Genomic DNA, 26,177 nt, shown 5'->3' on the forward strand with positions numbered 1-26,177 from the left:
TTGCATAGGGACCCACCGGCACCCGCGGACTATTTTAATCAACCCCCGGGCCAGTGCTCCTCATGAGTGTTGGTCCAAATTGGCAGACTACGGGACCACCGCGGGGCAACCCGAGGTTTGGTACTCCTAGTGTGACCCATCCGTCGTGTCCTGAGAACGAGGTACGCGACTCCTATCGGGTTCGTCGACACGTCGGGCGGCCTTGCTGGATTGGTTTTACCTTTGACGAGATATCTTGTGCATCGGGATTCCGATGACGCTTTGGGTAATCTCAGAGTTGAGGTTTTCCACTAGGGAATCCGACGAGATCGTGAGCTTCGTGATTGAGGATTTCTATGCGGCTTGTGGTAATTTGTGATGGACTAGTTGGAGCACCCCTGCAGGGTTAAATCTTTCGGAAAGCCGTGCCCGCGGTTATGTGGCAACGTGGAAACTTTGTTTAACACTGGTTCTAGATAACTTGAAGTTAATTAACTAAAATGTGCCAACTGTGTGCGTAACCGTGACTGTCTCTTTTGAGTTCCTTCTCCGATCGAGGACACGGTGGGGTTATGTCTGACGTAGGTAGGTGTTCAGGATCATTCACTTGATCATTTGTAGCTCTCGTCCGTTATGCGTAGATCTCCCCCCTCTCACCTCTTGTACTCGTAAGTTAGCCACCAAATATATGCTTAGCCGCTGCCGCAACCTCACCACTTAACCTTGCCTCACCCATTAAGCTTTGCTAGTCTTGATACCTTTGGAAATGAGATTGTTGAGTCCCCTGTGGCTCACAGATTACTACAACATCAGTTGCAGGTACATGTAAAGGTTGCTTGACGCGAGCGCGTTGATTGATCATTTGGAGTTGCTTCTTCTTCTTCTTCGATCTAGGATGGGTTCCAGGCCGGCAGCCTGGGATAGCAAGGATGGACGTCGTTCTTCTTTTGTCGTTTGTTTTCGTCCGTAGTCGGACCCTGCTCTTACTCTTGATGATTATGTAATGTACTGATGTGACTCTGATGTAGCTTGTGGCGAGTGTAAGCCAACTCTTTATATATCTCTTCTTTCCAGTACATGTACTTGTAACGATATCCATTCTTGCGACACGACGAGATGCGCTTCTATCCCTGACGAGGCCCTCGTGCCAAATTGAGGATAGGGTCGCATCTTGGGCGTGACAAGTTGGTATCAGAGCCTGTACCGACCTAGGAGCCCCCTTGATTGATCGAATTTGGCCGAGTCGAGTCTAGTGAAAACTATTTGAGTCTTAGTTATATATCGGAGAGTAGGATTCTTTTTTCTCCTCTTCTATGCTCTGGTGAGGAATCTCGACGTAATAATTTACTCTACTTCTCTTCCCGCTCAAAAAGTTTAGGATCACGCGGATATTCTTGGAATCTATATGATGCCGATGTGACAGAGTTCTGTCTTGGTGCCTCCTGTCTGACTTGATTTTCTTTCGGGGAGTTGAGCTCCAGGGGATTCTTGAGCACATCGTTATCATTCAGATTTCTTGGTATCTAAGAACGAAGGATGTTCGTAATTGCTTCAATACTGGTAGTGGCGAGATAACCCCGATGTCCCCAGTACTGGTGCAGATTGTTCGGGAGTACTGCCATACTTTGTATCGTTGTGATCACGAGGGTCTGTTGTAGATGAAGGTCCGAGATTCTGGTCGTGTGTTGACGGATGTGATACAAGTGACGGTTTAGTATAGGAGTTGTGTAATATTACTCCTTGTATCCGTGTACCAGTTTGCATGACCAGATATTTCGGGAATTCATAGGTGGGAATTCAAGTAGTTGCTTATAGGACAATCTTCCAACAGATGCATGATGTTAGGTTGGGGTTCGACATCTAGTGGATTCGTTTGTTCACGGTCGACTTACAGCGGTACACGTTGTGTCTTAAAGAGTCCTTGTAGCTTGCTACGACTCGGGGATGCTTCGTATGTCAGGTGCACTGCCTTACACTTGGTGGCTACTGTAAATCGTGCCCGTGCGATCCTGTCCACGAAAATATCGAATGGAAATCTTTCTCATGAGTTTGTTCTGGCTTGTTTCTTAAGCCTCATCCTTTGTTGTGTTGAAATATGGTAATTCAGTTGCTTCGATGTCAAGTGGTGATTTCAGATCTTTTTTAAGAGGTGTTCTCATATTTTTATGTGAGAATGCAAATCCTTTTGCTTAATCAGTTGTCTTATCAATTCCTTTCAACCGGAGTCATCGTATCAAGTCCTTCCAACCGGTGTGCTTCTCTTCAGTGAATTCTATCCTCTCCAGTTTCATAAGATCATTCTCTCATTCTTACCGGAGTTGTCTCATCTGTCTCAAGTTGACTTTGTTTTTCCCCGCCCTCCCGCCCTTTTTCTTCAGTGATTGGATTTCATCCAACTGCATTTCATATCAGTGATGCTTCCGCTATCTCTTCTTTCTTTCGTAACCGGTGATTGATCGTGAAGATTCTCAGGAGCTTCGTGTCATATTTGTTCAATTTTGTCATCCTTACCGGTGAATTTAATTCAGCTATCCGTGTTCATCATATCCTTTTCGTGCTTGTAATTCTTTCCTATGTTGGAGATTCGTTTCAGCCTATCTTGTTTATTCAGTTATCGCTATTCCATCCGGAGCGTTGAAGATGTCTCGGAGTTCGTGTTTTCAATTCTTTTAGGATGCGACCCTATCCTCAATTTGGCACGAGGGCCTCGTCAGGGATAGAAGCGCATCTCGTCGTGTCGCAAGAATGGATATCGTTACAAGTACATGTACTGGAAAGAAGAGATATATAAAGAGTTGGTTTACACTCGCCACAAGCTACATCAGAGTCACATCAGTACATTACATAATCATCAAGAGTAAGAGCAGGGTCCGACTACGGACGAAAACAAACGACAAAAGAAGAACGACGTCCATCCTTGCTATCCCAGGCTGCCGGCCTGGAACCCATCCTAGATCGAAGAAGAAGAAGAAGCAACTCCAAATGATCAATCAACGCGCTCGCGTCAAGCAACCTTTACATGTACCTGCAACTGATGTTGTAGTAATCTGTGAGCCACAGGGGACTCAACAATCTCATTTCCAAAGGTATCAAGACTAGCAAAGCTTAATGGGTGAGGCAAGGTTAAGTGGTGAGGTTGCGGCAGCGGCTAAGCATATATTTGGTGGCTAACTTATGAGTACAAGAGGTGAGAGGGGGGAGATCTACGCATAACGGACGAGAGCTACAAATGATCAAGTGAATGATCCTGAACACCTACCTACGTCAGACATAACCCCACCGTGTCCTCGATCGGAGAAGGAACTCACGAAAGAGACAGTCACGGTTACGCACACAGTTGGCACATTTTAGTTAATTAACTTCAAGTTATCTAGAACCAGTGTTAAACAAAGTTTCCACGTTGCCACATAACCGCGGGCACGGCTTTCCGAAAGATTTAACCCTGCAGGGGTGCTCCAACTAGTCCATCACAAATTACCACAAGCCGCATAGAAATCCTCAATCACGAAGCTCACGATCTCGTCGGATTCCCTAGTGGAAAACCTCAACTCTGAGATTACCCAAAGCGTCATCGGAATCCCGATGCACAAGATATCTCGTCAAAGGTAAAACCAATCCAGCAAGGCCGCCCGACGTGTCGACGAACCCGATAGGAGTCGCGTACCTCGTTCTCAGGACACGACGGATGGGTCACACTAGGAGTACCAAACCTCGGGTTGCCCCGCGGTGGTCCCGTAGTCTGCCAATTTGGACCAACACTCATGAGGAGCACTGGCCCGGGGGTTGATTAAAATAGTCCGCGGGTGCCGGCGGGTCCCTATGCAATTTTATTAGGTGATTAGGCAAATGTAGTACCAAAGTTGGGCCTTGCCAGACCAGTCTTAATCTAAAACGAATTATCAAGGGGGTCCCCATAACAACCCCGATCGTGTTAGGAGCGCTCATTTATGGAACATAACACCGGTAGCCGGTAACTAAAAGGGCAAAGGTGGAACAAAACACCAGGCTAGAAAGGCCGAGCCTTCCACCTTTTACCAAGTATATAGGTGCATTAAATTAGATAGCATTAATATGGTGATATGACAAGGAACCCATGTTTCACATGGAAGCAACTGCACCTGCAACTAGCAACGCTATCAACAGGGTTAAGCAAGCAGTAACATAGCCAATCAGTGGTTTGCTAGGTTGAACAGGTTGATGGTAATCATGGCATTGTTGAGAGGCTGACTTTATCAGGTGGTAGGCAACGAGACGTAAATGATAGCAACGGTAAAACTAGCATGACAATGATAGTAATGGTATCTGGGGAAATGATCATCTTGCCTGAGATCCCGCTTGGAAGAAGAACAACTCCGTGAAGCAGACGAACCGACGTAGTCGAACGGGTCCTCACATCCGACACGCTTGCGGACTCTATCGAGACGGGGAAAACCGGAAACAAGAATCAACACACGATATTCACCACACGATGCACGACACAAATGATGCATGAGCTACTGAATACACGCAATTCACGGCATGACAAATCACACAATCAAACACTACACATTAAGTGAAGTTCAATAAGCACGAGTTGCATATTGACGAAACTCCACGTTAATTATTTAGTTCACTCCCGGTTATCTACTCGGCAATATTAGTGTTGTCAAACATGCAAGAGGTGAAGCGGAAATTTAAACTACCTATCTAGGCATTTTAAGTGAGGTCGGAAATGACATATAGCACCTCCGAAATGACCCCACATGTTAATTAACGATTCTGTCCAGAACTGAATTAATGCATTTAATTGGTTGTTAAACAGCAAAACAAATAGGTTCACGTGATTCTACGCGTCAAGGCAAGCAACCTACACGTAAAGAACATCTCCAACGGAGCTACGGCTCAAAAGATACAAGCACCGCAAGATATGATGGCATGAATGCAAAATGTGTGCAACGGCGGCTACGAGCACTTCAACACATTCAAACAGCAAGAGAAAATGAAACTACACGAGATTCTAAGCAAGTTTCATGTAGGACACGATCAAATCGGAGCTACGGTTCAACATCTACGAGCAAAACGAGAAATCACTACAATCTGCCAAAAACAGCTACATAGCACTTTCTACGCCTCGCAACTTCGGCTACACAACTCCGATGAGCTCAAGCAAGGCATGGCATGAAAGAGGGCAAGACGCACTACTACCAACAACTAACAACAACAAACATGTCAGCAAGGAGCACTAGGAAAAGAAGACACAAAATGACACCTCACGCACTATTTCAGACTTAGTGAAAATATCACCTCCTGAAAGTGCAGTTTTCAGCCTGAAGCAATATTGACAGCAGCAAAACCTATAGCTACAGGACTCCAAATGGCGTGAAACTTCACAGCATGCTATAGAAACATAAGGGGTACAACTAACTCCATTGAACCAACCCCAAAAGAGCTACAGATCTAAAGATGCAAGCCAGACAAGACAGCAACAAAATAATAGCAGATTCCAGACTTAGAAATATTTCAGCTCCTCTAAGACAACACTATTTCTAGCAACTTGAGAGCAAGCAAACAACACCTAAACATGCATTTCTATTGCAACTAAAAATACCAGGGACTAAACAAAACATCCGAGATCAACTCTCTAGTTGACAACTAATTCATACGAGGCACGGAATAAAACCTACGGATTAAACAAGAGGGCTTCACGTCAAAATATCTCGCGAACTAACTTCCTCAAAAGCTAAAACTAATTGCATAGAAAAATACCCCGGAAACATATAAAATATGTGGGGCTTGCAACACCAAATAATGCCACACATAATGCGAGAAAAATACCTCTAAACGGGAAAATAAACTACCGGCAAAACCCTACACGGAAAAATACGAGTGACCGCTCTAAAATACGTAGAAATATGGTCCCTGAAACATGGACATTAAATCCATGGCATACGGGCAATCCGGATACGCACGGAAATTAACTACGGAACGGAACCTATTGTAACAGCACGCAAAACAAAGCATTAGGCACCCTAAACGGCGTCAAACAAATATGCATGTTGGATAAACGTGTTCTACTCGCGAAGCTACCCCAAAACGATATATAACACGCGTCGTTCCGATCTACGGTTTAGGAACTACGGACGTTCTAAGATATACCTAATTTCTGGAATAAAACAATTCCGAAAAACAACCTAAAATACTAACGGGCCGAGCAGGTGGTCGCAAAAGCTAAACAGCGCATGGGCGCAATATAGGAGGCTTGGGGGGGCTGCATACCTGGGCCGAGAGGCCGGCTTGGTGGCGAGGAGGAGCTGGGCCGGGGCGCTGGGCCGCAGAGGAAGCTGGGCCGTGGCGCCGGTGCTGGCCGGCCCACGCGTCGGTTGGGGCAGGGAGCGGGCGGCGCTGGCCCTGTCGCCCTCCAGCTCGAGGCGCAGCTGGCGGCGGTCGCTGATTCCCGGAGCGGCGGCGGCTCGGGCCGGCCGGCAACGAGGCGGCGGCGGGGGGACCGCGGATCCGGCGACGGGAGGAGCTCCGGGCGGCCATGGCGGCAACAACGGCGGGGCGGCAGCGCAGGGCGGCGGCGGCGGCCTCGGGCGCGGCAGCGCAGGGCGGCGGTGGCTGGCGGCGGCGCGGCAGCGCAGGGCGGCAGCTGGCGGCAGCGGCCTCGGGCGCGTGGGACGAGGGCGGCCATGGGAGGAGCTCGGGCAGATCGGGGCAGACCGGGGCGGCGGCGGCTCGGGCCGAGATGGGCCCGGGCGGGCCGCGCACGGGCCTAGCGGGCCGGCGGCTGGAGGAGGGAGACAGGTGGGAGGAGAGAGGCTAGGGTTTGGTGGGGCGGTGCGGAAAACGAGGAGGGATTAGGGGGCGCCCAAAATAGGCACGGAGGGGTGCTTAAATAGGGAAATGGGCTAGGGCGCGGGGTATCTGGGGGTTTTTCGACCCTCCGGACGCGTTCGTGCGGTCCGATCGGAGAGGCGGGTTAGGTTTAGGTGTGTAGAGTGGCGTTGGCTAAGATGAGAGGGAAGTGGTGCGGCGCGGCATCGACTTTTAAAACACCGACAGTCGTCCGACGAATAACCAAAGACGTTGCCGCTACGGGCGACCGTTCGGGTACCAGACGAACTCCGATCGCGACGAAATTCGACGGGCGGCCTCGCTATAACTAATCACGACCGCACGCCAAGTTTCACCTCGATCAGAGAGAGTTTATAAACGCACATTAAAACAGGGTTTCGACGATGCCGCGGGCGCGTGCGTGTGCGGTCGGACTCAGAACGGATGACGACGAGAACCGGCAACTCCTAACGAATGCAAGTTTTGAAAACGGGCGGCAACGGGATGCCGATGCAATGCAGATGATGCGCATGATGCGATGATGATGCGACAGACAAACGAACCACACGACGAAAACGGAATAGGAGGGGGAATCTTCTGGAACGTCGGTCTCGGGCTGTCACAATATTATGATACCGTATCATATTAAATGTTGTGTTACTACGTGGCATGCATGTCAATAAATGGACTCTTCTATGATACTAACATATGATATTATCTCTACTATTAAAGGGGGATTTGCCGTCATGATGGTCCGACCGACAGCGATCGCCCCTCCTACCGCTAGCCTTTCCACCGAATTTTTTTCAATCCCTCCCTAAACCAGTCGATAAACCAGCCGATTAGTTCAATAAAAACTCGTCGCTAGCACAACCAAACATAAGGGTTCAATAAAAAACCCACTGAAACCTACTAACGCACCCACGCACGACCTGGAGATCCACCCCCCGTCGCTACGATTCAACCTGCGGCCCAACGGTCCCTCGCCCCTTTCTCTTCCTCTCCCGCCCTGAGCGCAACCGCCCCCCAAATCCCCCGCTTGCCGCCCCGATGACGCGTCGAAGCCACCGCACCCCGCCGTCGTCCCCCCGCATTAGGACGCCTACGAGGAGCGCCGCCTCGCCGAGCAGGTGCTCTACCTGCACTCCCTCTGCGCAGCGGCCCACCCGCCCCCGCCCCTGCCCCCGCCTCGGCTCCCGCGCCACCCGTCAGAGGCTCCCGCCCCACCCGCGCTCGCCCCAACCAACAGAAGCGCCGCGGGTCGAGCGCCCTGCCGCGGACCCCGAGGGACCCGGCGCCGACTGGCCCCTCGCGCCCTCCCCGCCCGCCTCCCCGTCTCCCGCATCCTGGCCCGACGCCGCCCCCTCCTCCCCCGCGCCCAGGCCACAGCCAGAGCCGCAGCCTTCCCCCGCCTCGCTCGCATGGCGGGACGCCCTCCGCGCCGCCGAGGAGTTCTTCTCCGGGCGCGACTCCTCAGACGAGGACGGTGACGACGAGAATGAGGGCTCCGAGCCGGAGGATGGCGGGGACGCGGCAGCGGGGTTCTTCCTCGGCCTGTTCAAGCGGGACGCCGTGCTGTGGGGTACTACGAGCGGAGCCACGAGGAGGGGGAGTTCCGGTGCGTGGGGAGGAAGAGGAAGGGCAGGAGCCAGGCCAGGAGGTTTCGGGACTGCATCAGCCTCGTGCGCCATGCGCGCGACGCCAAGCACTGCGGGAGGCCGCTGGCGCACCGCGCGCTTGCCGCCGTCGTCTGCTGCGTGCTCGGCTGGGACGTCAAGCGGCTGCCCAGCATCGTCATTGACCCCCGCGGCACGCTCGGCCAGGGCCTCCTCGCCAGGGAGGGCGCGAGCGCCGCCGTGCAGGAAGCAAAGGTTTCTCGGCCCATTCGTTGTTGTAGGCCGCTGACTGACGAGACTGTGTCATAGTACTTGGTCTGATTTAATTGTTGATCACAGGACAATGTTGATGGTGGGGAGAATGACCACAAGGATGCAGCAAAGGTGCGTACCTTGTTACGATAGAATGTCGGTTAGTGATGGTTGGTGAGATTGTTGGTCAGTTAATCTGGTTTGGTTATTGATTTCAGGAGGATGTTGGTTTGGAGAAGAACGGCTCCTTGACTCATGACAAGAAGGTAACGATGGCGTGCAATGTTGTCGAGTGTTTATTGATCACTACGAGATCACGAGACTACTGTTTGTTATTCTGATTTGGTTGTTGATTGCAGGAGGATGCTGATAGTACCATGAACGAGGGCCCCTTGAGTGATGGGGATGCGGCAAAGGTTATGATCTAATTGGTTAAATGCTTACAAATTGATGATGCAATTGCTGCTTGGTTATGATCTAATTTGGTTGTGACTTTGAGGAGGATGTTGACAGTATAATGAATGACGGCCCCTTGAGTGATGGGGATGCGACAAAGGTCTGGAACATGTTAAATAATTACAGATTGATGATGAAATTGTTGCTTGGTTATGATCTAATTTGGTTGTGACTTTCAGGAGGATGTTGACAGTATAATGAATGACGGGCCCTTGAGTGATGGGGATGCGAAAAAGGTCTGGAACATGTTAAATGATTACAGATTGATGATGAAATTGTTGCTTGGTTATGATCTAATTTGGTTGTGTCTTTCAGGAGGATGTTGATAAAGGGAAGATCGCCGCTCCAAGTAATAACAATGATGGAGAGGCCCATGACCAAGGGAATGGTACACGAACAGCTGAAAAGGTCTCTATCAATGATAATTGTTCATATCTTTCCTACTTACAAAGGTTGGAGTTGGTGGTGATTTCACATGTGGGACCAACAACCTTCACCAATAAGCAAATGCTCACATTGAGAATAGCAACCTTCCATGAACATAAATAAACAAATGTACTTGTACTCACATGTGGGACCAAACACAAATAAATAATACACTACTATTTATGAGAGACTAACACTTAGGCATAAATAAAAAATGCAGAAATGCGACTCCAACTCAATATAATGCTGTTGTTTTTGTTTTCCTTTCTTTGCTAGCCAAGTTATTTTAGTTTTATATGACATGACAAGAGAGTTATCAGATTGTAATTCCCAAACGATGATAGACCTTATCCTCTTACCTAATCCATGACCTTGTGCAGTCAACTTACCAATGTTTATTCTCATATGTTTCAGCAAACAAAATATTGTGTCTGCAAAGGACCATGGTCACTTAAGATTCTCCAATGCCTGACACATGATCTTTTGTAGTATTTTTGTTAACCGCAAACAAATTCCACATGGCGCCAACGTAGTTTGACAATTTTCTAAGCCAGTGACCTAACTCCTCGTATTTTATAGTTTCGTAGCAATGCACAGACATTTTAAACAGTAATACAGTGGAGGTGTTCCAGGGGACGATGAGGAGGTTTTATTTCTTCTTTTCCCCCTTCAGCCAGTACAGCCAAGAATTGAGAACCCTGAATCACTAAATTGGAACCATTTTAATTTTAATTCTGAATTTGTGTAGTTATGTACGTTTTATATTGTATGAAATTCATTCCAAGGGGAAGATATACTTATTATTACTGTTTCAATCGTCTATTTTTTTTAGTACGCAATATAATGAAGCACTGAACCGGTGTGTATCAGCATCAGTGTATGATTGAGCTGAGGACGAGATACATGATTGATGTAGCTGATACTTATTAGGCCTGATGGGAAGCAGAGATGACGATGGACATAGCACAGAAGGCCAAGGTTATGCCACGGAAATCAATTCCACCGGGAGGCGCAGGCGCGCATCGCACCATACGTGCACAAACCATGCATTCTATCATCCACGTCCATCAATGCCATAGCAGGGAAGCAGTTGTTCTTCAAGTGTGAATGCTTCCAGAAGGCATGAGAGTTACTGCCTCATGTGCTATTTACCTATTCAATTTTTTGCAGTACATGGTGCTAATTGTTGTGGACATATGTTGTATTGTGTTGTGTAGAGAGGCATTCAAGATCCGAGGGGCATCCAATTCAATATTTGCCCTTGATAACAGCCAGGCAGCAAAGGGTGTTGTCACGCATAGCAGGTTGATTCTAGCTTCAGTGTATTTTGTGATTGTTCCTAACATTCAAAAGAAATCTAAGATACTGATAATATGGTTTCTTCTCAGTGGAAACCATGCTGCTGTTGTGGCACTGGCTGCAAAGCTGTGTGGCATATCTGCTTACATTGTCATACCCAAAAACGCGCCAGCATGTAAGGTTGACAACGTTAAGCGTTATGGTAGTCAGGTTATCTGGAGCGACGTCACCATGGACTCAAGAGAATCTATGGCTAAAAAAGTCCAGGAAGAGACTGGTGCTATTCTTATTCATCCATTCAATGATAAGTATACCATCAGGTAGTTTTCACTTTTTTGCTATCCAAAGCTTTTATTATTCCTATAGAGTGCTTATAGTTTCCCTAAGGTAGATGATAAGATTTTTCCAAAGCTACCATAGATATCACTTTGGTAACATTCCGTATTTCAGTAATCCTCTGATAAAGTAGTCCTAATGATTAGGCTGTTGTTTTTATGCGAAAAAAAATCTCTGGTGTGAAATGGAAAGTATGCAGAAATTTGATCACTTGCTTACTCAGCACTGATGAACTGTTCTTTCGTGACCACAAGGAGTATTTGGAGTTACTAGATTAGTGGCACACCATCATATTAGAAGTGTCTTTATCTAAAATATATGATTTCATGAATCTTTACTCGTTTCAACCAGCAACACAACCTTGTGCATTTTATTGTTTTATGTAGTACCGTTTTACTCTAAAAGAGTATCAATCATTTTTTCCACAAAAAGCCTGATACGTTTTGTTTGATATTTTTTCAGTGGTCAGGGTACAGTATGCCTTGAGCTTTTGGAGCAAGTCCCAAAGATCGACACAATAATTGTTCCAATTAGTGGTCTGTACTCTCTTAGTTTATCCCTATCGTAAATAGTCCTTTTTTTGTGAGGAAGTCTGTTCTAATTTGTCACTTGATAAATATTTTTGGTTGAACTACAGGTGGTAGTTTAATTTCTGGTGTGGCACTGGCTGCAAAGGCCATAAACCCCTCGATACGTATTCTGCCAGCAGAGCCGAAGGGTGCTGATGATTTAGCCCAGTCGAAGGCTGCTGGAAGAATCATCAAACTGCCTGCGACCAACACCATTGCTGATGGACTACGCGCTTTTCTCGATGACTTGACATGGTAAAGCAAATATATTCCATCATTTACTGTATGTGCATTGCTGTCCTAGAATCGTACTGAAATGCTGACCTTTTTCCACTTCTTTTAAAGATTTTTCATGTGAACATCAATGATAGCTGGATAGTTTATTTCTCTAAAATATATTTGACATGAACGTCCTGATATGGTTTGCAATACTGTTAATGCTTATACGTGTGTACAGAATAACCATATGTCTTCAAAACTTTCTTACATTTAATCTTTAAATTTAAATTTCTAGACCGGTGGTGAGGGACTTGGTGGACGATGTCATCGTCGTGTATGACAATGCCATTGTGGACGCCATGAAGATGTGCTACGAGACGCTGAAGGTGGCCGTGGAGCCTAGCGGAGCCATTGGCCTTGCCGCTGCCCTCTCTGACGACGAGTTCAAGCAGAGCTCTGCTTGGCATGAGAGCAACAAGATAGGGATCATTGTTTCCAGAGGCAATGTGGACCTCTCCGTGCTATGGGATTCCTTGTATAAATGAAGATCGTGCCACACAAAAAACTGTTTGAATTTGAAATGCACGAGGTGAATGGCTGCAGACTTGTAAACCCATTGATTTCTAACAGGGAACTGCCCTTGTTTGCTGATCTACTCGGTGCAAAACGTTTTACTATTGTTTTTTTTACCGTGGTTGAGTATGGAAGCGACATATCTCCTGATTGGACAATAACTGCTGCCTTTGCCTTTTTCGTTCCTCTTTTCTCATTCACTAACAAGGGGGACCCACATGTCACAGTGTGAGACAGTTTTTTTAGTTGAGAGTCATGTATTTCTCCACGCTGATAAATGGGACCCACGTGTGACATGTAGACAGATTATTTGGTGTGTTATTTTACTAAAAAGGCAACCACAGTTCTTATATTTTAATTAACTATGTTATGGATAAATACATAATTCTCATCATCAGAGTCTTTAGTCTAATCTTGAGGTAGGAGGGTTCATATGAATGAAACTGTGAGCTCTCATGCAAGGCTAAAATAGGGAGAGGACTTTGGGATTCTGATGTATGACATTGCTAAATTGTTTTAGGAATTGTTGAGTTTGTCATAACTTTGAGGGAGTGGATGACAAATGCTTCCGCGAAAAAAGATGACAAATGCTGCAATCCATTAGAAATAGGTATAATGGAAATGGCTATAACAATTTGCAACTTGGTCAAAAGACAGTGATGTAATGTCTGAATAGCTAAATCCGAGCGACTCATGATATATTCATTTGTTAGTCCATAGGTTGGGATGATGGATATAAGCTTGTATGTTAGGGACGATGTGAATGAGTAGGACAATTTTACGAACTACGAGAAAGCGGATTTATAGCATGGTAACAAATGGCAGAATGATTGAAGTGTCGAAGTGAAATGGCCTTGCAACAGATCTATTTGTTGGTCCGTGACAACGTACGGGCATTCAACTAGTGTATTACAGATGTAGTATCATACACTAATATCATATGCATTGTATAATCAATAAATGTTGGTTTATACCATAATAAAAAAAACTAGACCGTTGCCCAAGCCCGGCTGCACTGAGAATCCGGACCCACAGGCCGAGATTCTGGTGGGTCCCGGTTCGGTTCCGTTCCGTTCCGGACGAGACGGGACGACAGGAACAGCGGTGTAGATACCCCTAGGCCCCAACCCCATCTGCACCCCCGGCTGTCATCTTCTTCCCCGCCCTCGCCCTCGCCCCAGCAACCGCTCGCCCCGACCGCGGCACCACCCATCGCACAGGTAATCGCTCCTCCTCCTCCCCCCACCCCAATTCCCCTCCGTCCGCGCCAGTCTCGTCTCATAGTCTCAGTTAGGGCTCGCAGCTTGCTCGATTAGAGGCCTAGAGCTCAGATCGAACGATGCAGTCTAGTCATGTTCATCCTTGGATCTCTCCCCTCGAGCTCCTGGGTGGGGCCTCCACGGGCCATGCGAGCCCCAGCGCGTGAGTCACATTGCGTCCCTGGGCGTCGAATTGGATGCCCCTGGCCCCGAGCCTCCAACTTTTGATATCCACAACGAATGAATCAAATTCCCAAATGTAACAGGCAAATGTGGAGTGGGCGGGAGGTTAAGGGGGGGGGGGGGGGGGACTTGATTCTGCTGTTACTGTCATGCGCTATTCTTCGATGTTACTCCATCATTTAAAGGCCAGTGGCCATATTCCTTGGAAATTGCATGCAGTGGCCGTGTGCGGTGGGGTGGTCTGCGAGGCTATGGCGATGGCGAGGAGGCAGCACATCACAATATTCACCACGGCGAGCCTGCCGTGGATGACCGGCACTGCTGTCAACCCTCTGTTCCGGGCCGCTTACCTCGCCAAGGCCCGGGACTGGGAGGTCACGCTGGTGGTGCCGTGGCTGTCAAAGGGGGACCAGACGCTGGTCTATCCTAACAAGATGAAATTCAGTGGGCCGGCGGAACAAGAAGGCTATGTGCGGCGGTGGCTTGAGGAGCGGACTGGGCCGTTGCCGAGATTCAACATAAATTTCTATCCTGGGAAGGTAAATTCGAACAATTTGGCAACATATATCCTTACCTTGTGTTATCATGTTGTAAATATCCCTTGAATATATGTGCTTGTTGTGTGGAAAGCGCAAATGAAGCCTTCCAATTGTTTGGCCCTATCTATGCAACTGTACACCACAGGCAACTTTATGAACTTAAATTACTTGTGGAATTAAAATGTTGTAGAATGGTATCTCCTGCCTCCTTGTTGGATACTGAGTGTTGTAGGTGATTAATTTTTGAAGCGTTTACGTATCCAGTAGACCAGTACTTGCAATAGTGTAACTAGTATTTTTTTTCCTGCAAAAATAATAATGCTGTAACTAGGAGAGAGTCTGTGGTATTTGAGCGCAGGACGAGCAGAAACTGAGGAGTACTGGATAGTACATAACTTGCATTCACCCCTTTGGTGATACACATGATAGAGCAGTAAATTGAGCATAGCAATAGAGGGAGAGGGAAACTATCTAACGACTTAGTACTTGCCACCATGCATCTACGAAAGGGGCAGCATAAATTGAGTTAGTGTTAGTAATATTCTTTATATTTTATCGCACGGTAGACTAGTCTAACTATGTTCATATGCAGTTTTCGACAGAGAAAAGAAGCATTCTACCTGTTGGGGATATAACCGAGACGATATCTGATGAAAACGCAGATATTGCAGTTCTAGAAGAGCCAGAACATCTTACCTGGTACCATCATGGCCGGAGGTGGAAAAACAAATTCCGTAAAGTTATAGGTGTTGTTCACACCAACTATCTGGAATACGTGAAGAGGGAGAGAAATGGGTACATTCACGCATTTCTCTTAAAACATATCAATTCTTGGGTCACCGACATCTACTGCCATAAGGTTAGCAGTTTTATTTTCTATTCTGTTTACCGTCACCTCATTGTATTTCAAGCATTTCATTAAGTATTAACATCCAGTTGGTTTTATGAAACCTCTCAGTAAGCTGAATATCTTTATAGATGATTTCATGGATACATAGTCGCCAATTTAACATCGATAGCATACATGTAATTACCATATTTGTATAGCATTCAGACAAAGCTGGTCCATATTTTTTGGCAGTTATTGTCTACCTAGGGCTGCCCCACTTGTTATCTGCACCGTAAACCATTATGGCAACTGCATAATGCACTGCTGTAATGCATTCATGATTGGTCAATAAATTCATATATGTATTGGTACAAGAACATCATTCCATCCATGATTTGGTATGCAAACATGTGCTCCATTTTCTCTTCTTGAGGACAATAGTTTCTTTGTCTATTTTTTAATATTTTGTTATGTGCAGTTTCTGACCTTTTGTTGCCTGTGATGTTTATCTAGGTTATAAGATTATCGGGAGCAACTCAGGAAGTCCCGAGATCTGTAATTTGTAATGTTCATGGAGTAAACCCGAAATTTATTGAAATTGGCAAATTAAAGCATCAACAAATATCTCAAAGAGAGCAATCATTCTTCAAGGGTGCATATTATATTGGAAAGATGGTCTGGAGTAAAGGCTACACAGAGCTGCTCCACCTGCTTCAGAAGCACCAAAAGGAATTGTCTGGTCTCAAGATGGAGCTGTATGGCAGTGGAGAAGATTCAGATGAAGTTAAAGCATCAGCTGAGAAACTCAATCTGGACGTTAGAGTCTATCCTGGTCGCGACCATGCAGATTCAATATTTCACGAGTGAGATCCTGTGTTTTCCCTATTCCTTAATTTATCTTTTTTCCTGTGCACCAAAGGGGCCACACAAGCGTTTTGGTAGCTACTAGTGCTAGTTCGAGCTATTCATTTCATGACAAGTGCTTTATGTCATCAATTTATTTCTAATCCAGCTGAGTTATATTCTATTGTTTGTTTCAGCTACAAGGTTTTCATAAACCCAAGCACAACAGATGTAGTGTGCACCACAACTGCAGAAGCCTTGGCGATGGGGAAGATTGTGATCTGCGCAAACCATCCTTCGAACGAGTTTTTCAAAAGATTTCCCAACTGCCACATGTACAGCATGGAGAAAGAGTTTGTGAGGCTAACCATGAAAGCACTGACAGAAGAGCCGATCCCACTGACAGAGGAACTGAGGCATGAGCTTTCCTGGGAGGCGGCGACAGAGAGGTTTGTCAGGGTTGCGGATATCGCACCAGCCACGCCCGCCAAGCAGCACCCTTCCTCGTCGCAGCGTTTCATGTACATCAACCCGGATGAGCTGAAGAAGAACATGGAAGAGGCGTCGGCATTCTTTCACAACACCATCTCCGGGTTTGAAGCCGCCCGCTGCGTGTTTGGCGCGATACCGAACAGCCTGCAGCCCGATGAACAGCAGTGCAAGGAGCTCGGGTGGAGACCCCAGGGGCTATAGCCTTTCCACCTCCATGCCGTTGCCGTCGATCATACGAGTTTACAACTAATTGCAGTTCAGTTGGGGGGCTCAGGGAACTAACTCTGAAACGGAGACATCTGTGCTCTGAAAAGGATTGCCGTTTGACTTTTGACAGGCCCTTGCTTTGCTTTTCCGGTGTGATGAAACTGCAGTTTTCCTTGGTGGCGTCCATCAGGTTCCTCTAATGCATCATATCCGTGTCTGGCGATTGTGAAGTCTAACAGCAGGTGAGGAGTGCTCCTGTAAATTTGCAAAGTTGAAGTCACTTCCTCATGTGGCATGTATGCTCTGTAACATGCGTGACAAGTACTGCCGTGTAAAGCCCGCTTGTGTTCCGCAACAATTCCATGTGCTGCCGCTCTTCGCCCATCTGAAAAAGTCTTGTATGTATATATTGGCATATTGCTTCGTTCTTGTGTGCCACTTGTTAAAACCTGGAGTGTGCTTTTGGTCGGGTGGCCTACGTGCCGACTGCCGAGCAGCAGCAGCGGGAGCGAGCACCAACCAGCAAGCGATGACGTGAGGCGTCGTGTTTCCTTCTGGTAGCAATTGACCCCCGCTCGACGCATCATCCGTCCTATACACATATCTCCGTCCACCTCACACGACGATTCCGACCAAATTCATAGTCAAGACAAACACACGCACTAAAACGCGTCTACACACATCTGATTATATTTTTATACAGTAATAAAACATCTAATAATTCGAAATAGAGGGTTTACTTTTTTTATATATAGAGAAAATAAACAAAATAGTATAGCAGCATGAATACATGATTGATGACGCAGAAGCGGATATATGATATTCCGGCAGCAGGGAGAGGGAGAGGGGAGGGAGGGAGAATCTTGCAAAAGACTGGGGAATCTGGCGAGGGCAGCGGATAGGGATAACCATCGAAACCACGCACGCCGCCGAGTGAACAAGTCCTTCTCATTTTCTTTTTCCTCTTCTCTGCTCCGTCTTCACGTTGTTGTTCCGCAGCAACACCAACGCCTACACGGTTGCTTCCCTTCTCCCCCAGCGCCGGAATCTCGAGTCCCTCCTCTCCTCCCCCAGCGCCGGGCGGGTAAATCGCGACGGCGCCCTAGAGCCCCCGAGCAGGCGGGGGATGGAGGACCGCGGCGGCGGGGGCGGGGGCGGGCGGCGGGTGGGGGAGTACGTGCTGCTGCGCCCGATCGGGTCGGGAGCCTACTCGCAGGTCTGGCTCGGGAAGCACGTCGCGCGGGGCACCGAGGTGGCCGTCAAGGAGATCGCCATGGACCGCCTCAGCGCCAAGCTCCGCGACAGCCTCCTCTCCGAGGTCGACATCCTTCGCCGCATCACGCACCCCAACATCATCGCGCTCCACGACTCCATTAGGGTAGGGTACCTCTCTCTCTCTCTCTCTCTCTCTTGCGCAATTGCTTTCGATCTGTTACTTTTGTTTACTTGTTTATGCCGATGTCTGCTGTGCATTATTAGCCTGATATATGCTAGAATTGGGACCCGCTGATGGCGATCTCTAGTTCGATTTGGTTTGGAATGCTCGCTTGGTAGACAACCCAAGCAAAGGATACGTTGGAACTTGATGTCTCCACCCTCCTCCTAGTCCTATCCACATAGATTCAGGGAAAAAATTGAAGAATTGAGCAAAATTTAATTTTTATCCTCAGTAGTAGATTCCAGAAGAATAACTGTTTTTCCTTATTGACAATGAAGTGATATATGTCGTGTGTATGTCTTTTAGGATGGTGGGAGGATATATCTCATATTGGAGTATTGTCGAGGTGGTGACTTGTACGCATATCTTCTACGGCATAAAAGGGTTCCTGAAACTGTTGCTAAGCATTTCATTCGGCAGCTAGGCAAGTATCTTCCGCCATCTACCGTTCCTTCCCATGCTTGATTCATGTCATGTGCCTTGTTCATAAATCTTTTGTTTCTGCAGCATGTGGTCTGCAGAAACTTCGTGAAAGTAATGTGGTTCATCGGGATCTTAAACCACAGGTCAGTTATCGCTGTCAACTGTTGGTTTACATTTCTCTGTGTATTTCCTGATCAAGAGTCTCACAAAAGAAATGCTATCTCTCAATATAGTTGCTTGATAATTTTATCAAACCATTGAATTATGATTTTTTATGCTTGTCCAAACAGAACATTCTTCTTGTTTCAAATAATGGAACTTCCATCTTAAAGATTGCTGACTTCGGGTTTGCAAAGTGAGTTACTCCTGTTCTGTTTCATTCATTTTTGGAGATAGAACATTAGTTGCTACTTTCCTCACATGACCTTGATTTAGTGAACTGAATCACAAATCCCTGCTTTTAATCTTTGTTCTAGTGGATGTCATGTAACATAGTGTTAGAGCATCACTAGTAGTACCCTCAAACCCTCAAACAAGTTTTAAGGGTTGAGAATTTGCATTTTTTGGCACTTTTAAGGGTTGAAAAACAGGGGCAAAGACTAGAACCCTCAAACCCAACCCTTATAACAAAAACAGGGGCAAAAACAGGAGAGCTCGGGGCGGCGCGGCTGCCTCTGGCCCGTCTCGCCTCTAGCGCGGCGGCGAGGAGAGCTCGAGGAGGCCTGGGGCCGGCCTGCCTCTGGCTGCGGGAGGCGGCGGGCGGATGGGGGGCGGGGCGCGGCAGGCGGCCTGGTGCGGGGGCGGCGGCTGGGGGAGGTCGAGGGGGCGGGGCGCGGCGGCGGCTTGGGGCGGCGGGGGCGGTCGCGCGGCTCGGTCGGAATGGCGGCGGGCGGGTGGCCGGAATGGCGGCGGCGGTTGGGGACGGGGAAAAGTCCCTCCCGCGCGACGATGGAACGGTTTGAGGGCTGGGGTAGTTTTCGCTCCCCAACCCTCACTTCTACAGGTTGGGAGGGAGTTTGAGGGTTGGATCCTCAAATTTTTTTGAGGGTTTGAGGGTTAAGGGGTTCTAGTCTACGCGTTTTTTTGCTCGCAAACTGTAAAAAAGCAATTATTTTTTAAGGATTTGAGGGTTTGAGGGTACTACTAGTGATGCTCTTAGCATGCTACATATCATCAGAATGACATACGGCAACCTTCATTTCTTGCCGCTGCATTTCTTTGTGGGATCCACCAGCTTCTGCTTGTTTTTCACTGTTATTTGATTTTCTTTTCCCGAGCGACTAGCGCTATGTCAACTGATGTGGACCGGAATATTGGAATAGACACCATGCCATGGCCAAACGGGTCTGCTCCTTTCTTAACTGATGTGTATCCTGCACTAATAGGTCAGTGTTCAGTTTCAATTGCAAAATACTCCCTCCGTCTGGAATTACTTGTCGCTCAAATGGATGTATCTAGATACATCCATTTGAGCGACAAGTAATTCCGGACGGAGGGAGTAGCACACTGTCCAGTCCACTCCTTTCCTAACGCTTAATGGACTTGCGTCTTCCATTGGTAGATCCATTTACCTAGTTTAGCAAAAATGTGCAGTATCAGGTTCAAACATTTATGCAGTAACGCCTATAATCTGAATCGATATTGTGCCATTGCTGGAGAAAAAATATCCCACATTTTCTGAGAAAACCGCTGCAATATACAAAGTTTGTCTGCAATAATCTTGACAAAAAGAAAAACAGACCGGCAACCTTTAAAGTTACATCTGCTTCATTTTGAGATAGTTTTTGCAACATTTGAAAATTACTACATGCGTCCATGAACTCGCATATCGGCTTTCGCTACATGCTGCTGATCAAGTGGGTTTAATAATCGGCGAATGAGCTGTCAACTATCAGATAACTTCAGTATGTCAGGCGTATGATACTTTATCTGTTTTAGTTTCACCCATTTTGTATTTGTGTGTGTGAGCAGATTTTTGCAACCTTCTGGTCTAGCTGAAACACTCTGTGGTTCACCCCTTTACATGGCTCCAGAAGTCATGCAAGCTCAGAAGTATGATGCAAAGGTCGGAGCTTTTTCTTCTTCTGTTTCTATGTGGGGCTTTGTGATAGACTGTTACCTGTTCTTGACTTTGTGTTTCTTGCTCAATTTCTGACAGAACAGGCAGATCTTTGGAGCGTTGGTATTATCTTGTATCAACTTGTTACTGGGTCTCCACCTTTTAACGGGGATAGTCAAATCCAGGTTTATGTCATTTTTAACATGATATGATTACTTCAACATTGTTGGAATAGTATGTGCCTACAAGTGCTAATGGAAACTATTGTTACTTCATCAGTTGATGAAAAACATACTGAAGTCAGGTCAGTTACGATTTCCATCTGATTGTGAGTTGAGCCATGATTGCATTGACTTGTGCAGAAAGTTACTGCGAATCAGTTCAGGTACAAATCATTGTCTTTACTTGTATACAAACAATTTATGCCAGGCAGTAGGCACTTCCTCACGTCATTATTTCTTCTACTGCTACTTGTTTCCTTTTCCGGCATAAGTATTGCTACTTGGTGGGGTGAAGTATTCAGAAGTATTACTGTGATCTAACAGACATCTGGTCGAAAATGAATGGTACCATTCAAAAGTAAATTTGGGTGGCATTGTAATTGGTCCTTTTTTCTTCTCTTTGACTTCATTTGCATCCTTCCTGGATTTACTGACTCATTAGGCCTTAACAGTTACCATGCAAAATTAATAAATTGTATCAGAGTATTAATCATTGCTAGATGAAAACTACTCCCTCCGTCCCAAAATAAGTGTCACTTATTTTGGGACGGAGGGAGTATTATAACATATGAGTTGTGAATTAGGCTGTACCAGAGGAAGATAATTGTTTATTAATCCACAATTATTTTTTGCCTGTGCAATTTTAAGTTTTAAAGTCATCACAATGTTACGATATATATTAAGGAGTATTATAACATGTGAGTTGTGAATTAGGCTGTACCAGAGGAAGATAATTGTTTATTAATCCACAATTATTTTTTGCCTGTGCAATTTTAAGTTTTAAAGTCATCACAATGTTACCATATATATTAAGGAGTATTAATGGTACTATTCTAATCTGTGTCATTGATGCAGTGGAACGCCTTACAGTTGAAGAGTTTGTGAATCATCCATTTCTCTTTGAACATGCTCCAGAGACAATCTTGAGGTAACATCTGCTACTTTTGCTCTTCATACCACATCATGCAATGTGTTTGATATTATGTAGCGCATTGGCAGTCGGACACCGTCAGACACAAGAGATGGCCTTCCCTTGACGAAAAGCAGTCCAATGAGGCTTTCGAGCCAAAGTTCTCAAGAAGATTGTATGCCTTTTCCTTTAGATCTGTCAACTGGACAGGAGGAGAGTCCTGCTCCTGAGAGTAATGCCCCACTGAAATCTTATGGGTTTGCTACTAGTAAAAAGTTGGATAAAACTTCAGGCCAGAGTCCGTCGAAGCATACAGGTCTGTTCTCCAGATACATTATGGGCAATAATTATGCACCTAGCAGTCAGCGTCTGGACCATCCTGGTCAAAGGACCAAAGAAAGCAAGATTGGTGAAGGACATGGGGCTAAAGGTGTTTATCCAGAAGGTATCGAAGTCTTATCACACATTCCTTCATTATCATTGTGAATAGTTCTTACTGAATTCATTATTTTTTGCTTTGTAATGTAGATTCCCCTATCATTGATTCATTAGAGTTTGTAGATCAGGAATATGTCTTTGTGTCTGGACATGCGGAAGGATCCTCCTCTTCAACAAGTGCCTCTCTACAGCGCAATTTGCCGGCTAAATATGAGAATCCTTCTGTATCGCCACCAAACTTAGCTGCTCCGAGTGCACCAATGCCAATAAATGGCACTGCAATAAACAGGCAACAGTCTGCTGGAACTGGTAGCCTGGACAGTCATTGTTCTCCAATATCTGGTACTTCACAGGGATCTGCGTACCTGAGTGATGGCTTGGATCAACCACCATCTGATTATCTGACCAGGATTAGATTATTGGGGCAGTATGCTTCTACCATAGCGGAGTTGGTCAAAGAAGAGGTAAATTTATATGCTTGATGACTCTTTCGTCTTTGTTTCCTTGCTTTCCTTTTTAATTCTCTTATATTTTATTTCATCTCAACTTTTTGAGATGTTGGAACTTTTTGTTCAGATGTTTGTGTGCTTTTCTTACTGCGGCAAGCTATTATGTTTTTCTATCACATTGATCTGCCTCAAGTAAGCTTGTGAGCATTATCTATGTGACTGCTAACTTCTTTTTACGTCTTGTTGATCAACCACCCAAAATCTTTGAAGATAAAAGGTGGCAGGCACTTGGAGGCATTCTCGATCCAGCTAATTATTCTTGCAACCTGGAAGCAAGCAATTCACATATGCAATTCATATGCGGCTTCAGCTGCCAGAGAGAGTCCCTCACATGATATCACTATGAAGGGGCTTGATACTGACGCTCCCCATTTGCTTGTAAATTCTCAAATGGCTGATGAAGAATGCACACAGATTGAGAGGCAGTTTCTCACTGAAGTTGAACATGCGGAAGAACTTGCAAGCACTGTAGGGCAGATACCTGGTACTGTACCTTGCTTGGGGCTTGCTTGGGGCCGTGAGCCATTATCATCTGTTTTTCAAGACTTTCTTTTGTGCTGATAGTGGGCTATGCATGCAGATGCTACAGCGATGCCCGACGCGGTCGAAATAATATTTCAATATGCACTAGAATATGGGAGGCATGGTGGTGTAAGTACATCATGCTGTGTTTCATCCGAGAACCAACGTTGGTGTTTTACGATTTTGTCCGCCCACTCATTTTGTTTTCTTTCTGGTCTTGGTTGCAGGTTGTTGAGATGATGGGGAAAGTGGCGACGGCCATGTCGCGGTATACAAAGGCAATATGCTTACTGCGTTTTCTCCTGATCGAGGCACCATCGCTCGCCCTCAACCCGCCTTTGTCCCTGACTAGATCTGACCGACACCGACTGCGGACGTACATCGAAGCCCTCAATGCAAGGCTCAGCCAGTTGCAATGCCCGAGTCACTGACCGCTGCCGGTGGGCCTTCTTGGGGGCTGACTTGTACAATATTCTTTCATTTGTACATATATTTGTTGGCCCAAACGAGGGCGTGTAAGATAGCCACGCTAGAGATCGTGAGATTAGCGTCCGAATGTAGAGGAAATCCAGTGTAATTGCCCAAACTACAATCGTAACGTGAGGTGTGTGTGCGTGTGTTTTTAACTTATGCATGCTTTACCCTGTACCAATTAAGGCTTTAGCCATGGTCACGATGTAAACGGACTGCTTACTTGTTATTTACGTATTTCGTGGGCTGTTACACTATACTGAAGGTGTCGTACTGGCTGTCTATGGTTTACTGTTATTATACGCTGCCTGCCTCAACCTAGCTTATGATGGCCACTTGTGCCGCCAGTTCTTACAAGAGTATGGTTTGATCACAGCAGGAGATATCGAAACAGTAGGCTCTCTTACTTCCTTGGGTTTGCATCCGGCCATTCTGTAGCTGTGTTCCTGAGAATGGCGTTTTGGCACCCGGGAGTCATGGAGGCTGATTTTTTAAAAAAAATCAAAATTCGAATTTTTTGAATTCAAAAAATCTGAAAAAAATGTACAACTAAACAAGTGTGTAATCTGTGTGTATGTAAAATTTCAGGCGAAAATACTTTAAGACGCAGCCTATACAAAAAAGACAAAATCAAGGCTTGAGAGGATGAATAGTGTCATGTGTTAAAAAGCTTTAGATTTTTTTTTTTTTGCATAGCCCTTATTTCAACTTATTTACTTGTAAAAATTTACACACTTGTGTGTTATACCTTTATCTACCTATGTATTTTTTCAGATTTTTTTTGAAATGTTAAAATATTTTTTTTCAAAAAAATGAAGTTTGAATTTGAAGGCATTCATGGAGCTCGGCCTCCAAAAGCAATTTTGGTGTGTTTATCTCCTTTTTTTCTTTTTATTTTCTTTCTTTGGGTTTGCATCCACTTGTCCAAGATATTCTATGCATACTGTTGTTCCTTCATTTGTGGCTTGTTTGATAGGCTATGGTAAGCTCATACAAGCTCTACTGGCCTGAGATTTGGCTTACTCGCTGGAAGCATAATTGTTTTCTAAGATAGTTTTGATAATTGATCATAACATATGCATCATTGGATTAATGATCTTATTCAAGTATATTTGGAAAAAGGTTGAAACATGCCTTGGCTATAGGATTGTGAGGAGAAGCCCCTTGATGCAAGGAAAGGGATATGATTGGCTCAAGCTTCAAGCAAGAAGATTCTACATTGTACATTTGTGAGAAATCACTTTGATTTGATAGGAAAACCAATACTATTAAAAGGGGGTGGGATATTATGATGAATTGGTTGCTCAAGTGCTTAGAGGTAGCCACCAAAAAATACTCAAACATTCTCTCACAAAATATCTCTATCCACACGAGCAAAATCGGTGCCACCAACTATTTCTACTCGGCCCTACCGATTTTCCACTTGACAAATCATATGCCAAGCCTGTCACGACAGGTTTCCAAATAAAATAATTTATTGGAAATCAACCATGAGCGTCATCAGTGTAGAAAAATATTTTCCATTGATAGACTCATCTTGATACAGAAAATCAGCAGTACTTAATATTAAACAGAGTAGAGCAGAGATCGCTCTAGAAATTATTACAACATGTCCAAGTTTCACACATACGAATATGTTACTGTGGTAATGGGATATCTTTACTGCTTGTAATAAAAGGGGCACGTCACATCAGAGTAATGTGACATGACAATTACTACTACGCGCCAAGCGTCAGAGTGAGGCTTGATGATTTATTCGTGGTAACGAATGCGGTGAAATAATACAGTGGCAGACTCCAAGATCGCAAGACTGACTGGGACTCCTCTAGACATCGGACTCGCTATCGAATTCTTTCCATGATGTCTCCTTCATTCATATCTGGCCACATCAACAAGCAAACAGTTTGTATAAAAGATGAGATGCATGCAGTTAATTGTTAATATGCATGGTTCAGATCATAATTATCAAATAGGTGTGTTAGAAATAAAGTAAGTTAGTGGATAAATCGGCAGCAATCCTCCCGAGATATCCCAACAGAAAAATAAAAAGGCACCGATCGGGTGTCTGGAGCGACGCCTCAAAAGGTTAAAAAGTATTAACTTACCACCGTCGGGTGTCTAAGCGACACCTCATACATGGCATAAAAATAAATAACAAGCCATAGTCGGGCGTCTTAGCGACACCAGAGAAGGGGCATAAAAATAAATAACAAGGCGCAGTCGGGCGTCTTAACGACACCACAAAAAGGGCATACAACTAAATAACAAGCCGTAGTCGGGCATCTTAGCGGTACCA

General features: G+C 45.7%; 2 protein-coding genes and 2 pseudogenes across 4 annotated transcripts; all 4 read left to right on the forward strand.

Annotated features, from left to right (window-relative positions):
* Positions 1–6,499: 6,499 nt before the first annotated feature.
* Positions 6,500–9,619, forward strand: LOC123450638 (annotated as a pseudogene).
* An 806-nt stretch (positions 9,620–10,425) lies between these two features.
* Positions 10,426–12,585, forward strand: LOC123449046 (annotated as a pseudogene).
* A 1,067-nt stretch (positions 12,586–13,652) lies between these two features.
* On the forward strand, positions 13,653–17,314 carry LOC123449044 (digalactosyldiacylglycerol synthase 2, chloroplastic-like). The gene is made up of 5 exons (XM_045126114.1): positions 13,653–13,758; positions 14,200–14,519; positions 15,112–15,378; positions 15,862–16,211; positions 16,389–17,314. Exons 2-5 carry the CDS (start codon positions 14,232–14,234, stop codon positions 16,882–16,884), a joined length of 1,401 nt encoding a protein of 466 aa, XP_044982049.1. The 5' UTR covers positions 13,653–13,758; positions 14,200–14,231; the 3' UTR covers positions 16,885–17,314.
* Positions 17,315–17,711: 397 nt separating this feature from the next.
* On the forward strand, positions 17,712–24,138 carry LOC123449047 (serine/threonine-protein kinase ATG1c-like). Of its 3 annotated transcripts, none has more exons than XM_045126115.1 (13): positions 17,712–18,268; positions 18,635–18,752; positions 18,836–18,894; positions 19,042–19,106; positions 20,723–20,816; positions 20,915–20,995; positions 21,090–21,195; positions 21,887–21,959; positions 22,031–22,386; positions 22,470–22,843; positions 23,099–23,372; positions 23,469–23,539; positions 23,638–24,138. In XM_045126115.1, the coding sequence occupies exons 1-13, from the start codon at positions 18,017–18,019 to the stop codon at positions 23,839–23,841; spliced, it is 2,127 nt and encodes a 708-aa protein (XP_044982050.1). In that variant the 5' UTR covers positions 17,712–18,016; the 3' UTR covers positions 23,842–24,138. The 3 variants fall into 3 exon arrangements, with proteins under 3 accessions (XP_044982050.1, XP_044982051.1, XP_044982052.1); XM_045126116.1 differs by having other exon boundaries at positions 22,494–22,843; XM_045126117.1 differs by having other exon boundaries at positions 22,503–22,843.
* The last annotated feature ends 2,039 nt before the right edge of the window (positions 24,139–26,177 follow it).

The sequence above is a fragment of the Hordeum vulgare genome, chromosome 4H, assembly GCF_904849725.1.
Source record: "Hordeum vulgare subsp. vulgare chromosome 4H, MorexV3_pseudomolecules_assembly, whole genome shotgun sequence".
Lineage (NCBI taxonomy): Eukaryota > Viridiplantae > Streptophyta > Magnoliopsida > Poales > Poaceae > Hordeum > Hordeum vulgare.

What these genes read in the sequence shown, in the direction of transcription:
- LOC123449044 (XM_045126114.1), top strand. Translation starts at nt 14,232, where the DNA reads ATGGCGATGGCGAGGAGGCAGCACATCACAATATTCACCACGGCGAGC. An exon ending in CCGACATCTACTGCCATAAG is followed by an intron (nt 15,379 to 15,861) that starts GTTAGCAGTTTT and finishes ATGTTTATCTAG; the next exon opens with GTTATAAGATTATCGGGAGC. An exon ending in GCAGATTCAATATTTCACGA is followed by an intron (nt 16,212 to 16,388) that starts GTGAGATCCTGT and finishes TGTTTGTTTCAG; the next exon opens with CTACAAGGTTTTCATAAACC.
- LOC123449047 (XM_045126115.1), top strand. Translation starts at nt 18,017, where the DNA reads ATGGAGGACCGCGGCGGCGGGGGCGGGGGCGGGCGGCGGGTGGGGGAG. An exon ending in CGCTCCACGACTCCATTAGG is followed by an intron (nt 18,269 to 18,634) that starts GTAGGGTACCTC and finishes TATGTCTTTTAG; the next exon opens with GATGGTGGGAGGATATATCT. An exon ending in GTTACTGCGAATCAGTTCAG is followed by an intron (nt 21,196 to 21,886) that starts GTACAAATCATT and finishes TCATTGATGCAG; the next exon opens with TGGAACGCCTTACAGTTGAA.